The following is an 18507-nucleotide window of genomic DNA, read 5'->3' on the forward strand; positions in this document are numbered from 1 at the left end:
CCACACCATAAGTTCACTAGGCCTAGGACTCTACTGACAACAGACACAGGGTCATACCATAAGCTCACTAGGCCTAGGACTCTACTGACAACAGACACAGGGCCATACCATAAGCTCACTAGGCCTAGGACTCTACTGATAACAGACACAGGACCATACCATAAACTATCTAGGCCTAGGACTCTACTGACAACAGACAATGGGCCATACCATAAGCTCACTAGGCCTAGGACTCTACTGACAACAGACACAGGGCCATACCATAAGCTCAATAGGCCAAGGACTCTACTGACAACAGACCGATGGCCATACCATAAGCTCGATAGGCCTTAAACTCTAATGATGACAGATGGCCATTACCATAAGCTCACTAGGCCTAGAACTCTACAGCCAGTTGAGCTAAAAACATTAACAATCAGAAGGATGAAAAGCACCATATTTCCAAAATTAGAGATCAAAATATCCAAACATGAAATACTATTACATTTTAATATCATTACTTTCCAAATCATTATCATTTATAATTCACAAATGATTTTTCTGTTAAACTTCCCCATTTAAATTCTGTTCTTTTAAATGTCCCCATTTAAATTGCTATTCTTTTAAACTTACCCATTTAAATTCTGTTATATTTACCCATTTAAATTCTGCTGTTGTGTTAAACTTACCCATTTAAATTCTGTTGTTAATAATTCTGTGCACTGCCATATGTAGTTCCTGTTAAGATGCTTGTCTATTGATTTATAATCTCTGTAGTAATCAATCTGTAAAGAATGAAAATATATATATATATATATATATATATATATATATATATATATATATATATATATATATATACATACATATACACACACACATACAGTGTGACCCCACCATAATGCACCCTACGATGTGAATTCGGATATAACGAGGTCGTGGCATGGCTCCCGAAATTTTGTATCTTCATTCGCACATGAAAAAATATTTTTTGTTCAAAGTACGTGAAATAGTGTATAAAAAATTAAATATCAATTTGGGGAAGAGATTGTGTATGAATTTGAATATAATATAACCATGGCATGGTTCCTGAAATTTTAAATACATGTACATGTATTTTTCTCGTACCAGGATTATTTTTTTTAAGTACGAGAAATAGCGTGTAAAATGTTTATTATCATTTCGGGGAAGAGTTCGCATATGAATTTTAATATAATACGATCATGGCATAGCGTCTGAAATTTAACAATTTCACCATGTTCTTGAAGTGTTAAGCCAAAATAAACATTATCGGAAATGTTACTTATTACTGATCCATGAGTAAAGCCAGTAAGTCATCTTTGGGATTGTCTTCAATTAATTCTGTATACAATCGTTGCTCAAAAAATAGCCAACATGTGTTTCTTCTTTAACTGCATACACAACCAAGCAGCAGACAATGCGGTGGTTGATAAAAGATTCTCACAATTTAATAAACATCAAAAAAAAAAAAAAGCCACCAACATGTTTGCTGGGCTTGGCGGTGTTATTAGACGCAATCAGCTGACCAGTAAATAATGTCTGCTTTATTAGTTGGATATTGAAAGGGAATGAAATTGTACATGCGTTCAGCTTAAATTAATTTTATAAAAGTGACTCGTGACCATTGCAGGCCTACTGCACTTAGTCCTCTGGTTTTACATGTGTATGGTGTTCGCTTATGAACTCATTATTAATGTCCTATTTTTTATAAGAATATTTTACCGTTATGGAAAAGCAAGTTCACAAACGCAAGTTGTTCTCTGCACTCTGCGCAATGATTAGTAGTTTTCAGACGTTTCTTTCGATATTAACAAAATTAGATGTAAAAATTATATGCATGCTGAAAGCATGTGTTGATTGTTAATTATTTTTGCTGTAGTCATTCAAACAAATAGGCATACAAGGATTCATTATTGAAAATTTACAATGGATAAATGTTCACAAAAACATATATGAGAAAAATGTAGCAGTATGAAATTTGTACACTGTTCATAGACCCTGGTACCTAATGAACCGTACACTTGCTTCGTTTTTCTTAACCTAATTTTGCTGTTAATTTTTCCCACTGAATTCAGACACAATGATCTGTGACAAAATTAATGTATAGTTTAAATATGTATGCAATTTTTTCCAATGGAATTACATGTATTAAGGATTAATTGCAATCCCGGATGGTACGATATCAGACAACAATTAAATGGTGTTAATACTCTGTTCATGCTATATATTAGATGTCCAGTTCAGACACAATGATTTGGGACAAAATTATTGAACATTGTAAATCTGTGTGCAATTTTTCAACGGAATTACATGCATTACAGATCAACTGCATGCCACGACATCACGATAGTAAACAGTGTTGATACCCTAGTCATCATATACATTAGACATGAATACACGTATATGTGCCAATGAGTTGTTCTCTCAAAAAAATTAAAATACAGTAAAACCCAGCATTAACATGACTCTGCTATTAACGTGATCCAATTTTTTGGACCCCAACTATTGTGTTATAGCGGGGTTCCACTAAATATATATATATATATATATAATATATATATATATATAAAATTACCATTTGAATATAAAACTTTTAAGGTAAAAGTATGATAATAAAATCTGAGCATATTTAATGACTACATGGCCTTCATCTAGTTCTAGTGTCCGATCTAGGCATTATCCTGCGGAAAATAATTTTTACTAAAGTGATCTCTATTAAACACGAAGAATTTTTCTAACAATCGTTAATTTTTACATCAGAACTTTTTGAATCATTTTAAAATATAAAATTTAAAACGTGTTATCTTTCTATCCATTCATTGTTGTCACTTTCTATGTCAGACAAAGTTTTCAATGTTAAATTGAGAATAACAATAGTGAAACTATAAGCAGAAAATATTGGCATTCATTTATGTTACAACACTGCAGAAGAGGCTTGATTAGAGGATCTTGTGACATCGTCACCTGCTAGATGACTAGTCAGTCATCCCCAAAACTAACTGCTAGATAACTAGTCAAGCATTCCCAAAACTACCTGCTAGATGACTAGTCAGTCATCCCCAAAACTAACTGCTAGATAACTAGTCAAGCATTCCCAAAACTACCTGCTAGATGACTAGTCAGTCATCCCCAAAACTAACTGCTAGATGACTAGTCAAGCGTTCCCAAAACTAACTGCTAGATAACTAGTCAAGCGTTCCCAAAACTACCTGCTAGATGACTAGTCAGTCATCCCCAAAACTGCTAGATAACTAGTCAAGCGTTCCCAAAACTACCTGCTAGATGACTAGTCAGTCATCCCCAAAACTAACTGCTAGATGACTAGTCAAGCATTCCCAAAACTAACTGCTAGATAACTAGTCAAGCGTTCCAAAACTACCTGCTAGATGACTAGTCAGTCATCCCCAAAACTACCTGCTAACACATTTAACAGCCTTTCCAGTAACTTGATTTGCAACTAGGTGTACTGTGGCAATCGATGAAATAAATATGTGTTGTGGCAGTGTATGAAATAAAGGTGTACTGTGACAATGGATGAAATGAAGGTGTACTGTGCCAATGGTTGAAATGTAGGTGTGCTGTGGCAATGGATGAAATGACGGTCTGCTGTGTCAATGGATGAAATAAAGGTGCACTGTGGAAGTGGATGAAATGAAGGTGTACTGAGGCAATGGATGAAAATACGGTGTTCTGTGGCAGTGTATGAAATGAAGGTGTACTGATGCAATGGATGAAATGAAGGTGTACTGACGCAATGGATGAAAATAAGGTGTACTCATGCAGTGGATGAAATGAAGGAGCACTGTGGAAGTGGATGAAATGAAGGTGTACTGTGGCAATGGATGAAATAAAGGTGTGCTGTGACAGTGTATGAAATGAAGGTGTGCTGTGGCAGTTATGAAATAAAGGTGTGCTGTGGCAGTTGATGAAATGAAGGTGTACTGTGTGGCAGTGTATGAAATAAAGGTGTGCTGTGGCAGTGGATGAAATGAAGGAGCACTGTGGAATTGGATGAAATGAAGGTGTGCTGTGGCAATGGATGAAATAAAGGTGTGCTGTGGCAGTGGATGAAATAAAGGTGTGCTGTGGCAATGGATGAAATAAAGGTGTGCTGTGGCAATGGATGAAATAAAGGTGTGCTGTGGCAGTGGATGAAATAAAGGTGTGCTGTGGCAGTGGATGAAATAAAGGTGTGCTGTGGCAATGTATGAAATGAAGGTGTACTGTGGCAATGGTTGAAATGTAGGTGTACTGTGGCAATGGATGAAATGTAGGTGTACTGTGGCAATGGATAAAATAAAGGTGTACTGTGGCGGTGTATGAAATAAAGGTGTGCTGTGACAGTGTATGAAATGATGGTGTGCTGTGGCAGTGGATGAAATGAAGGTGTGCTGTGGCAGTGGATGAAATAAAGGTGTGCTGTGGCAATGGATGAAATAAAGGTGTACTGTGGCAGTGGATGAAATAAAGGTATACTGTGGCAATGTATGAAATGAAGGTGTACTGTGGCAGTGGTTGAAATGTAGGTGTGCTGTGGCAATGGATGAAATAAAGGTGTACTGTGGCAGTGGATGAAATGTAGGTGTACTGTGGCAGTGTATGAAATGATGGTGTGCTGTGGCAATGGTTGAAATGTAGGTGTACTGTGGCAATGGTTGAAATGTAGGTGTGCTGTGGCAATGGTTGAAATGTAGGTGTGCTGTGGCAATGGATGAAATGTAGGTGTGCTGTGGCAATGGTTGAAATGTATGTGTGCTGTGGCAATGGTTGAAATGTAGGTGTGCTGTGGCAATGGTTGAAATGTAGGTGTACTGTGGCAATGGATGAAATAAAGGTGTGCTGTGGCAATGGATGAAATAAAGGTGTACTGTGGCAATGGATGAAATAAAGGTGTACTGTGGCGGTGGATGAAATAAAGGTGTACTGTGGCAGTGGATGAAATAAAGGTGTACTGTGGCGGTGGATGAAATAAAGGTGTACTGTGGCAATGGATGAAATAAAGGTGTACTGTGGCGGTGTATGAAATAAAGGTGTGCTGTGGCAATGGTTGAAATGTAGGTGTACTGTGGCAATGGATGAAATGTAGGTGTACTGTGGCAATGGATAAAATAAAGGTGTACTGTGGCGGTGTATGAAATAAAGATGTGCTGTGACAGTGTATGAAATGATGGTGTGCTGTGGCAGTGGATGAAATGAAGGTGTGCTGTGGCAGTGGATGAAATAAAGGTGTGCTGTGGCAATGGATGAAATAAAGGTGTACTGTGGCAGTGGATGAAATAAAGGTATACTGTGGCAATGGATGAAATGAAGGTGTACTGTGGCAGTGGTTGAAATGTAGGTGTGCTGTGGCAATGGATGAAATAAAGGTGTACTGTGGCAGTGGATGAAATGTAGGTGTACTGTGGCAATGGTTGAAATGTAGGTGTGCTGTGGCAATGGTTGAAATGTAGGTGTGCTGTGGCAATGGATGAAATGTAGGTGTGCTGTGGCAATGGTTGAAATGTATGTGTGCTGTGGCAATGGTTGAAATGTAGGTGTGCTGTGGCAATGGTTGAAATGTAGGTGTACTGTGGCAATGGATGAAATAAAGGTGTGCTGTGGCAATGGATGAAATAAAGGTGTACTGTGGCAGTGGATGAAATAAAGGTGTACTGTGGCAATTGATGAAATAAAGGTGTACTGTGGCGGTGGATGAAATAAAGGTGTACTGTGGCAGTGGATGAAATAAAGGTGTACTGTGGCGGTGGATGAAATAAAGGTGTACTGTGGCAATGGATGAAATGTAGGTGTACTGTGGCAGTGGATGAAATAAAGGTGTACTGTGGCGGTGGATGAAATAAAGGTGTACTGTGGCAGTGGATGAAATAAAGGTGTACTGTGGCGGTGGATGAAATGTAGGTGTACTGTGGCAGTGGATGAAATGTAGGTGTACTGTGGCGGTGGATGAAATAAAGGTGTACTGTGGCAGTGGATGAAATAAAGGTGTACTGTGGCAATGGATGAAATGTAGGTGTACTGTGGCAGTGGATGAAATAAAGGTGTACTGTGGTAATGGATGAAATGTAGGTGTACTGTGGCGGTGGATGAAATAAAGGTGTACTGTGGCAGTGGATGAAATAAAGGTGTACTGTGGCAATGGATGAAATGTAGGTGTACTGTGGCAGTGGATGAAATAAAGGTGTACTGTGGCGGTGGATGAAATAAAGGTGTACTGTGGCGATGGATGAAATAAAGGTGTACTGTGGCAATGGATGAAATAAAGGTGTACTGTGGCGGTGGATGAAATAAAGGTGTACTGTGGCAGTGGATGAAATAAAGGTGTACTGTGGCGGTGGATGAAATAAAGGTGTACTGTGGCAATGGATGAAATAAAGGTGTACTGTGGCGGTGTATGAAATAAAGGTGTACTGTGGCAGTGGATGAAATGTAGGTGTACTGTGGCAATGGATGAAATAAAGGTGTACTGTGGCGGTGGATGAAATAAAGGTGTACTATGGCAGTGGATGAAATGTAGGTGTACTGTGGCAGTGGATGAAATAAAGGTGTACTGTGGCAATGGATGAAATGTAGGTGTACTGTGGCAATGGATGAAATAAAGGTGTACTGTGGCAATGGATGAAATGTAGGTGTACTGTGGCAGTGGATGAAATAAAGGTGTACTGTGGCAATGGATGAAATGTAGGTGTACTGTGGCAATGGATGAAATAAAGGTGTACTGTGGCGGTGGATGAAATTAAGGTGTACTGTGGCAGTGGATGAAATAAAGGTGTACTGTGGCAATGGATGAAATGTAGGTGTACTGTGGCAATGGATGAAATAAAGGTGTACTGTGGCGGTGTATGAAATAAAGGTGTACTGTGGCGGTGGATGAAATAAAGGTGTACTGTGGCAATGGATGAAATGTAGGTGTACTGTGGCAGTGTATGAAATGATGGTGTGCTGTGGTAGTGGATGAAATAAAGGTGTACTGTGGCAATGGATGAAATAAAGGTGTACTGTGGCGGTGTATGAAATAAAGGTATACTGTGGCAGTGGATGAAATGTAGGTGTACTGTGGCAATGGATGAAATAAAGGTGTACTGTGGCAGTGGATGAAATAAAGGTGTAATGTGGCAATGGATGAAATAAAGGTGTACTGTGGCGGTGTATGAAATAAAGGTGTACTGTGGCAGTGGATGAAATGTAGGTGTACTGTGGCAATGGATGAAATAAAGGTGTACTGTGGCAGTGGATGAAATAAAGGTGTAATGTGGCAATGGATGAAATAAAGGTGTACTGTGGCGGTGTATGAAATAAAGGTGTACTGTGGCAGTGGATGAAATAAAGGTGTACTGTGGCAGTGGATGAAATGTAGGTGTACTGTGGCAATGGATGAAATAAAGGTGTACTGTGGCAGTGGACAAAATGAAGGTGTGCTGTGGCAATGGATGAAATGTAGGTGTACTGTGGCAATGGATGAAATGAAGGTGTACTGTGGCAATGGATGAAATGTAGGTGTACTGTGGCAATGGATGAAATGTATGTGTACTGTGGCAGTGTATGAAATGATGGTGTGCTGTGGCAGTGGATGAAATGAAGGTGTACTGTGGCAGTGGATGAAATGTATGTGTACTGTGGCAATGGATGAAATGTATGTGTACTGTGGCAGTGGACAAAATGAAGGTGTGCTGTGGCAATGGATGAAATGTAGGTGTACTGTGGCAGTGTATGAAATGATGGTGTGCTGTGGCAGTGGATGAAATGAAGGTGTACTGTGGCAGTGGATGAAATGTAGGTGTACTGTGGCAATGGATGAAATGTAGGTGTACTGTGGCAGTGGATGAAATGTAGGTGTAATGTGGCAATGGATGAAATGTAGGTGTACTGTGGCAGTGTATGAAATGAAGGTGTGCTGTGGCAGTGTATGAAATAAAGGTGTACTGTGGCAGTGGATGAAATAAAGGTGTACTGTGGCAGTGGATGAAATAAAGGTGTACTGTGGCAGTGTATGAAATGTAGGTGTACTGTGACAGTGGATGAAATAAAGGTGTACTGTGGCGGTGGATGAAATAAAGGTGTACTGTGGCAATCTATGAAATGTAGGTGTACTGTGGCAGTGGATGAAATGAATGTGTGCTGTGGCAATGGATGAAATGCAGGTGTACTGTGGCAGTGGATGAAATAAAGGTGTTCTTTGAAAGAGAAGAAAAAGGCCACAAACTCAGGTACATTGTGGAAGGCCTATTTCACATCAACTCAAAATACAGTATTTGCTGGCCTATCTGTCAATGTGGAGAATAAAGTCAAATCAGTATTTGCTGGCCTATCTGTCAATGTGGAGAATAAGTCAAATCAGTATTTGCTGGCCTATCTGTCAATGTGGAGAATAAGTCAAATCAGTATTTGCTGGCCTATCTGTCAATGTGGAGAATAAGTCAAATCAGTATTTGCTTGCCTATCTGTCAATGTGGAGAATAAGTCAAATCAGCAGATTTTGTAAATTTCCCATCCTTCATCTATATATATGTCAATCCTGAGTATAAGATGAAGCCAGATCAATATCTTGACTTCATCTTTAACATTTGTATCATATCTGTAACTCTGCAAATATTCAGGTCAGGATCATTAAATGTAAGTAAAAGAACATAATGTGTTTCAAACAATGTATTTTAAACAAATTATGTACTTTTGTCTGCACCTAATGAGGCTGACCTGAAAATATACTGAGTTACAGATAAAATATGCAATGCTAACTATATTAATGTCCAATTTAATAAATATTATTGGTATCACCATTAAGCTATTTCAGGTTAACAGCAATATGGAAATTGCATCACTGATTCTTGTTCCAGTTTTGTTTTGGAGAGAGAGAGAGAGAGAGAGAGGGGGGCATATGAATTCAATAGCATATTTCTTCTTGCAACTCATGATCAAAATAAAAGATGACCTGATATGAGACTTCATCATATTATTTTACTACCCCGATTTTGCTGATGCTTTCTTAAACAGTAAAAAATTAAATAGTAAATGAAAACTATTAAAATACATACCATATTACTTCCACTGAAAGTTTAAATATTCACAATATTTATATCCATATAGACTCCTATTAGGTTAATTCCCAAAATGGCCATTTATCATGCTAATTTTTCTTGCAAGTAAAATGACCTCTCCATTCCCAATAAATAAGATCATTTCTTTTATCAGCAAGTTCATGTACTCTTTCTGTACTTTAGGCTATTTTGTTTTTGATCTCTGCTCATGTATATACTTGCTTTAAATTGTTTCGACATTTCTGTCAGCATGTTCAAAAGGTGTCATTTTTGTAAGTTTTTGGTATAACTCAGCCTGGGATTGAACCCACAACCTTCTGCATCTGAGGTGGATGCTCTAACCACTGGAGTGGTAATTTAATACATAAGATCATGTAGATATTTTTAATCCTTCTCAATGTACGGTCCCATACTTTTTCTTACAAGAGCTCTTCCCCAAAATGAAATATTTCTTGTACACATTTTTTGAACTTTTGGATATATTTTTTACATATGAAAATTTACATGCCACAATGCAAATACAGGTTGATTCAGAGTATAAGACAAAGCTTAGATTTTCTGGTAAAAATGTATTGACTTTTAGGCTGGCAAATATGGTACCTGGATCAACATTTTTATGTTGGATGACACTTTAATAACAGCTGACTTTGAAGGTACATCATCATCGTCCTGGTTGTCCTATAACAACGTACTGAGCTACCCTAAAAAATTACATTTTGTGTGTGGACACTGAGGGATCTCTATAAACCAGTTTCTGTTGAAAATATATGTATAAACACCAGGGAACTGATTAATGATAAATACAAGGAAATGGACTTGAAATCTTCTAGGCACTGGATTAATGGTCAAATAAACATTTTTTGTGTTGGAAAATAAAGATTTTTTAAGTTTATGTTTTAAATTTCAGGGTGGACAGAACTTTTTTAATATTAGCAGAAAAAATATTTCAGAAAATTAGGATCAGTTATAAATGTTCTAAGCTGAAGTGTCAGAATTAAAATACAGTTCTGGGAAAATCTTAGAGTAAAGTGAAAATATAGGATGTTGCATGAGGTAAGATATATTATGGTGTGTTTGGGTAGATGGGTGTGCATACACACACACAATTACAGACAGCCTGCAAAAGGTTAGTACAGGTCTGACATGTATAAGTAATGTTTTTAAGCAGACAATTTTTATACTTTCAGTAACAGTAACCTTGACCTATGACATTTTGACCCCTCCCTTTTTCTGACCTCCTCCCCAATCAACAGGCTTATTTCTTACACCCAGTGCAAGTTGTCCACAAAGTTGTTTGCATGTGTGCGATCTAGAACAAATGTTACTGTATGGAAACCAATTATCTTCTTTTGGTGACCTTCACCTTTCACCTCTTGCCCTTGAATGAAGACTTCTTCCTTACAACAAAGCTACCTATAAAATCTGACAAAGGTATATGCTGTACAACTGTGCAAACAGAATGACTGACATAGTCGTAACAAAACTGTTAAATGATAGGCATATAAAAAAGAGACTCAAGAGATATTTAAGAAATATGCACAATGAAATTTACATACAGTTGGCATGACAGTTGTACACAGAACTTCTGCAGAGTTCTTGACTTTTGGGTAGCTGGTCTCCAGAAGGTAGTTGCAGACAGCATTGAGAGGGAAACCATTTTGTTGGCCCCTCAAAAACTCTAGCACATAAGAAGGCTCTACATCCGGAAACATCACCAACTGCAATGGAAACCAATTTCATAAATGATATTATCTTTACATTTTGGGGGAACTGAATTTTGTATTTTTCTACTTTACAAAGGATCACAATGGTTAAGCTGCAAACTTTTTTGGCAAGGAATGTCCTCCAAATACACTGATAAATACTACAACAATACACATAATAAATTAACTGTTACAGTTGTATCGTGATTCATTAGCTGGGAAAATTAAGTCAACTTTGAGTACAAAGTCAAACAAGAATGCAGCACAGCTGTATCATGAATTATTAGCTGGCAAATTTAAGTCTACTTTGGGTACAAAGTCATGCAAAAAGACAGCACAACTGTAACATAATTCATTAGCTGGGAAAATTATGTCTACTTTGGGTATAACGTCATGCAAGAAGGCAGCACAGTATCACGAGCAAATGAAGTCTACTTTGCTTGAGTACAAGGTCCCTGGAAAACGTGTAAAGTTTAATGCATATGTAACATGCATTGTAGCAGAATAAATGAGTCTAAGATCTTCAGAAACCACAATGGAAATGCTGCCAGAAGACCTCTATTGGAAATGCAGCCAGAAGACCTCTTGGAAATGCAACCAGAAGACCTCTAGTGGAAATCAGTCCAGAAATGAAATACTACAGTTGTCTTGTTTCTAAACCATCTGCTGACACACTGCATTGTAAATTCCTCTAAGTAACTCGAACTAGTACAACCTCAATGACTTGTCCCTGCTATGCAAGCTCCTCCCAAACTAGAACAACCTCAATGGTTTGTCACTGCTATGCAAGCTCCTCTAAATAACTCAAACTAGAACCTCAATGGCTTGTCACTGCTATGCAAGCACCTCCCAAACTAGAACAACCTCAACGGCTTGTCACTGCAAATCTCAAGGAAGACCTTATATTAAAGGAGTCAACATTTTTCCTAACATCATACACAGTTTCAGTAAGGTGTAACGAGATATCAAGTAATGCTATTGTTGAACTGTAAAACATGCATTTGGAAAGTTTGAAAGTTTGATCTGATACAGTGAAGGCAACATGTCCAAATGAATACTTTTTTAAAGTACACTTAGATTAGACCTAAGTAGGCTCCAATTCAGTTTCAGAAACTTAAGTTCCAACCCACACTAAGGTAAATGCTACCAAGGGGATGAGGCTATTCATAGGGAAATGAAATCATGTGAACAAATTAAAAAGTTTCACATTCTTGCGAGATGTCCCACGTTCATTTAATTCAATATTTTTTTTAAATACTAGAACTTTAATTTGGGTTTTAAATAGTGATCTTAAGCATGAACGTTTTTGTTTCAAACTGGAAACTTTCACGGCACATTAAGTATGTTCCAATCATTATAAAAAATGAAACAATGCTTTTATTTAAGTTTGTTGCCAACTTTCTTTGATGAGGGTTCACATGTTCTTGAAGGCACCGCTAAAGGCGCTCTTTGAAGGGCCAAACAAATGCCTTTTTGTTATTGCTGAGGGAACATCAAATAATTGTAAAACATTGATGAAGGCAGAATTTCACTTTCATTTGCTTAGTATACATACAGAACAATCAATGCTTCAAATGTAATCAAATTCCTTTTAAGTTTCAGCAAAACTTTTTCTTCTGGTACATTTTTCAAAAAGAAAAAAAACTGCCATCCTCTGGTAGATTGTAGTCATTCAGTTCCTGCCTTCTGAGGTGGTCAACTGTAGCTAGTCAGGTAGCATGACTATTTCGGTTATATTACAGCACAGACTACTAAGGCCAAACTGATATCAGCATAAGTTGGTTATGATATAACAATATAACAATGCCGTGTTAGGGTGGTTTGTCAATATGAACAAAGGATTTGTTTATGTAACAATAGATTCCAGTGCAATTTTATATCCAAGTTTGCAGCTTCCTATCATGGAGCACTGAATTTCTTAACTCCAAACCCAAGACTGTATATACAATTCTTAACAGCCAAAAATGTTGTCACCAAAAAGATCACCAGATGGTATACTTTGTCGCCAATAAGGAACAAATAATAACAATTTGTGACATTGGCAAAGACCAGTACAATCCCTCATCATTCTAGGTTATTTTCCATTAGGTAATGGGTTCGGTTTTTTTCAATAGAAAATGCTAATTGTGACCTGAGGTCAAGTAGAGAACTATAAAATCTTGTAACTGAAAGGATTTCTCAGTCATGCTTTAAGATCTAGCATGTTTAAGTTGTATTAAATGTTATATCCAGTATTTCATTTCTGGGCTGGAAATTTCATTTCTTCAAATTGTTGAATTAACCCTTTACCTCATGCAAGCGCCTTTGAATGTCTCTACTCCATTCACATGGAAGTGCCTTCTGACGTCTCTCCTCCATTCACTTGGAAGCGCCTTTTGACGTCTGCTGTAAACATCAGCCATTTTAAGCCAATTTTCGTAGCGCCACCTTTGGGGAAAAACCCCTATTAAATAATACATTCATTTCTGCGAATGAAATTACATCAGATCATGTGGTCACTGTTTATGCTCTGGTCGATATCTGCTATTTAAAGTAACTGGTTCGTAATCTCCACTCTCCAAAATGGAGGTCGCAGATTTCATTCAGTACTTATGAAGTTTTCACGATTAGAATCACAACTGTGAAAGATTCAATAACTTAGGTAAAGGCTCTGATATTGATGTAGGCAGCAATTAGTTTTTATAAATTATCAAATTCAGATGACTTAGTGATGTAGACACGGACAAAAAAATTTCGAGTATGAGAAATGGCAGCAACGGCTGGTCACACGGTCTCACTGACTTGACAGTGAACGAGTTCTCTCAAGATTTTAAAGCACATAAAAAATTCTTCCGTTAAAAATAATTACACAGCTAACAATTGGACTTTACTCTTAAATTTTTCCACACATAATAGATGTGTACCAAAAATGTAAAATGGTTAAAATTGCTGTTAAATGTAACGTACACTACATTGCTGAACAGTTAACAGGCAGGTCTATGCGTACGGAGTCGAATAGGTAACAGGTGTTCTATTTATAGCGCGCTGCACTGGGTAACTAAGCTCTATGAGGTAAAGGGTTAAAATGATTATTTTCTCTGGAAATACAAAAGTGCTCTGATAAACGTCAGGGGCATAGACATTCACTGGAATTTATAGTGAATTCAAACCTGGAATTATATTACCGTGATTCAAAAAAGACTGTTGACATATCAACACTCTATAAGTTACCAGAGACAATTATCACCTTCAGTTTTTTAGATTTTTTCTGGACTTCGACTCAATTTTTTCAGGACTTTAAATTTTTAGGACTTTTGTGTCTGTAATTCTTGGCTTATTTTGGGATTCAATTTGCAATACAGTAAGTTATTTTTTTCTCATTTTCACTTTGTATCGAGGGGAAATAAATTATTCGTTGAATTTTACAAAGATTGTTGCTTTTCATTCTTTTCTGTTACTTATTTTAAGAGCATAGACTTATAACATCACACGGTGTGCTGGCAGATCAGGTTCTATGTTTTGTTTCTACTGATAACACTTAACAAACTGCACAGACCCACATCTCCTGGCACAAAATGTGACAGCAAGTCTAGGTCTGTGCAGTGGGACTCGACATATTAACAATTATGTAATGCAGGCAAGACAGCATGTACTCAAGCTTACTACTTCCTGTAGAATTCCTTCATGCAGGTCTTTTGGGGCAGATACTGCTGTGGTGGCCAATGCAGCTGGAATGTTGGGTGTTATTGTTTGTTGAGTAATCTGTGGTCTCAGAGGATTATCCCTGAAATAATAACAAATTAAACATAGCTTCTGTACAGTAAAATATCTTGCTTGCAAAAGGCCTAGATCTGTAATAGAAAAAGTTAAACTGTATTTAAAATAATTAGCACTCCAACCCCCAATAAGCGCCTACCACTCCATTTTCAATTTTATTTTGTAAGCAGATAGGTTTTATTTTCAGTTTTTAAATTTCAATATTATTCCATACTTATTCAGTTTTTAAATTTCAATATTAATCCAAATGATTAATGATTTATACACTGATTTAAAGTTTCCCCTTTGTCCATTTTCATAATACATATTTGATCATACAGAAATCATTGAAGCTCATACATAGAAAGGCTTGTAAATTTCATTTTGTACACCCTGTATCAAGAACCCAGAGGCTACCACAGCATGTCATGACCTTTAAACTTACACTGTGCCCAGAGCCCAGGTGCTACCTTATGATGTCACAACTTTGCATATTTCATATTGTACACTCTGTGCCAAGAGCCTAGGGACTACCACACGATGTCATGACCTGTTCTACATTTCCAATTTATACCAGGTAAGAAATTATTTATTCTATTGATAACAAGTCTTTCTGAAAATTAGAGGCTGAAAAACTAAACTGTATGTGATTAGTTTTTGAACATTTCATGCAGTAAAGTTACCATGCAAGTTAAATTGGACACAATTTATTATTATTTAGCACTTTAAGACTTTGCGTGGATATCCATGATTACAAGAAAGAAAACATGGGGTCAGATGGTGTTTGACCATGATAAATAAAATGTATGCTGCCCAAACAGTGCTTAGTGACTATTGTGAAAGAATTAACAAACTGTTATCCATGCCTTAACAACTACTGTAGAAAGAATACACTTACTGCCACAAAACTTGTGTCATTCTTTAATTGCCAAATAACAAACTTGAGAATGTCTTTAATTGCCAAATAACAAAACTTGAGTCATTCTTTAATTGCCAAATAACAACAAAGTTTATTAAATGACAGTACATAAAGTCATGATGAAAAAGAAGTAACATTAAATTCATCCAATTATACCAGTCATTCAATTCATCCAATTATACCAGTCATTCAATTCATCCAAGTCATTCAATTCATCCAATTATACCAGTCATTCTATTCATCCATGTCATTCAATTCATCCAATTATACCAGTCATTCAATTCATCCAAGTCATTCAGTTCATCCAATTATACCAGTCATTCAATTCATCCAATTATACCAGTCATTCAATTCATCCAATTATACCAGTCATTCAATTCATCCAAGTCATTCAGTTCATCCAATTATACCAGTCATTCAATTCATCCAATTATACCAGTCATTCAATTCATCCAATTATACCAGTCATTCAATTCATCCAAGTCATTCAATTCATCCAATTATACCAGTCATTCAATTCATCCAATTATACCAGTCATTCAATTCATCCAGTTATACCAATTATTCAATTCATCCAAGTCATTCAGTTCATCCAATTATACCAGTCATTCAATTCATCCAATTATACCAGTCATTCAATTCATCCAATTATACCAGTCATTCAATTCATCCAATTATACCAGTCATTCAATTCATCCAATTATACCAGTCATTCAATTCATCCAAGTCATTCAATTCATCCAATTATACCAGTCATTCAATTCATCCAATTATACCAGTCATTCAATTCATCCAATGATACCAGAATTTCCCAATTTGTTAAAAAGAACTGTTTCAATAACGTCATAATCATCATGGGATTTTTATTTAAAATTTTATTTAGAATTCATCACTGGTGTTATATATAAAACAAGAAATGTCATCATGGAACACAGATACCCCCACCCTGATGCCTCAAAATGACCTAGACACAAAACTTTGAGTGTGACAGATGGACAATGTTAACATTATATGCCCCCTACCACAAGTGGTTGGGTATACATATTTAACCATTGAACAGTAGATGTTTACTTACATTTAAAAGTGCAAATAGTCCCATGCTACTCAAACTCTGTCTCTTTCATCAAATAAAATCTGTGCAGATAATAGTAACAGCATGTTTAGCATTATCCACCCCTAGAAACCAAACTTTACTGTGAAATTCACAGGATTTGAGTTACCTTGGCATGATCATCAGTATTACAAATATTGTTCATGCATCAATGATTACAATGAAATAGCCCCTACAGCTGGGTCTCACATGAAAGGCATGCAGCCTACTGTCCACTGACCAATTCCTATGCTCATTCACAGGTAAATCACAATTAACCTTGCAATATACATGCAGTCCACTAAAGCTGTCACATTTACAAATGTAAACAACTGCTTGCTTTTCTGTTAGCCCTGTAAATATTTACAAAATCTACCATCTGCTTAAATGCTTTCCAACGTTTTGTTTCCCAAAAAAAGGAATTTAATGGCGGGATTGGTTCATCATCCTAGCTGATTTTAGTTTTTACACTGTCAACTAATGCAATCATTTATCTACTAACCTTAACAAAGATTTATTTAAATCAGCAAATGTCATGATGGCTCAAGTAGAATACAATTTTTGTTCAAAACTGCAGTGTAAGAATAAGCCAGATACAAACAGCCTAGTCAAGAACTCATATCCAATTCAAGGTCTACAAAGTTCATTCTGAAAATATTGGACAAAAATCATTAACCTTTACCTACCAAGACATTAACAACAAGAGATTTACGTAGAAAATATGGTTGTAGCAAAACCTCCACAGCGGATGAGTAATAACCTGCTTAAGGACTTGATGTTTAAACTCTACTGGGATCTTGAATTCCAATGAACATAAATAATTTCACATCTGACTTTACAATTTTAACAAGAGTCACTTGTTACAACTCTATGATCATAAACTAAGTAATTGAAAGCAAAACCAAAAAGTTTTGTAAAACTTAATAAATACTTTAAATATCGAGGTTACAAAATGAAAATGTAACAGGAACTTTTATTATGAATTGAATCCAAATAATCCTGATCAAGTTCTATGAAAGTTCAAATTAATGAAAAATTCATATTAATTTTAAAACCAGAAATGTACTGACTTGCCAAGAATAATGACGTTGTCAAAATGGTAGCATCCAGAACTCATCTGAATAATTCACAACAGTTCCAAAATAATATTATAGTCAAAATAATGAGCATTTTCTATTTCTACTGAACAGTCCAAACAAAATGTTTTTTCACAAATAATATCTAAGCACAACATAAAACATGTCTGCAGACTTACAAAAGAAACACGAGAATGACTCCAGAACAAGAATGAATCAGACTGCTCAATTCTCTCCTTATATATACCTTCTATTATGACTGCAGTTCACAGCATACCCCAAGTGACAAGTCTTACTACTCAATTTATTCCAAAATTGCCTATTCATGTGACATAGCCCAACCAACAGGAAGTTACTGAACTTTTCTAGAATCATTCTAACCTCATCAGCCAATGAGAAATTAACCCAATGTCATCGCATTATTATTATTAAGACTATTATTAGTAACTGTCAACACACACATAAGCATCTATTTATAGATCCTATGTAATTTTATGCTCTTAATATTTCTAGTCATGTAGGCAAAATCTGACTAAAGATAAGCTGTACAATTTAGATACAAGTTACAATCACTAGATAAACTCATGTGAGTTACAAAATATAAATATACATAAGTCACCAAACTGTCTATTTAGTGGGAACTAAATTTAGCCTGTGCAAACCAAAACAAGGCTACTGATTGTCTCCATCACAGGTATTTTACAAATATGCAAGAATATTATTTTACAAAATGTTATACTCCAACACAGAGGCAGCTTATGCAATATGCAAATTGTAAATTAGCTTCACTAACGAAATGCTTAACAGAATCTGTTCTCGGCCCCATTTTGTGTTTTAAAGAAACGACCAATTATCCACATCTGGCTAGAATGAAGCTTATTTTGACATCAGGTAAGGAGGTCCCCATTATTTTCACATCAGGTAAGGAGGTCCCCATTATTTTCACATCAGG

The 18507-nt window shown here is 36.4% G+C and overlaps 1 protein-coding gene across 1 annotated transcript in view; it reads right to left on the reverse strand.

Moving 5' to 3' along the window:
* The window catches only part of LOC149802479 (uncharacterized), a 228787-nt gene that overhangs the window by 159979 nt on the left and 50301 nt on the right, over window positions 1-18507 (reverse strand). The window contains exons 5-7 of the mRNA XM_089951718.1: window positions 14378-14498; window positions 10589-10750; window positions 669-764 (exon numbers count right to left, since the gene is read on the reverse strand). Coding sequence (XP_089807844.1) covers window positions 669-764; window positions 10589-10750; window positions 14378-14498 — 379 coding nt within the window. The remainder of the gene's footprint in view (window positions 1-668; window positions 765-10588; window positions 10751-14377; window positions 14499-18507) is intronic.

Source organism: Sinohyriopsis cumingii, chromosome 3 (genome assembly GCF_028554795.1).
Source record: "Sinohyriopsis cumingii isolate HCF-2022 chromosome 3, ASM2855479v2, whole genome shotgun sequence".
Lineage (NCBI taxonomy): Eukaryota > Metazoa > Mollusca > Bivalvia > Unionida > Unionidae > Sinohyriopsis > Sinohyriopsis cumingii.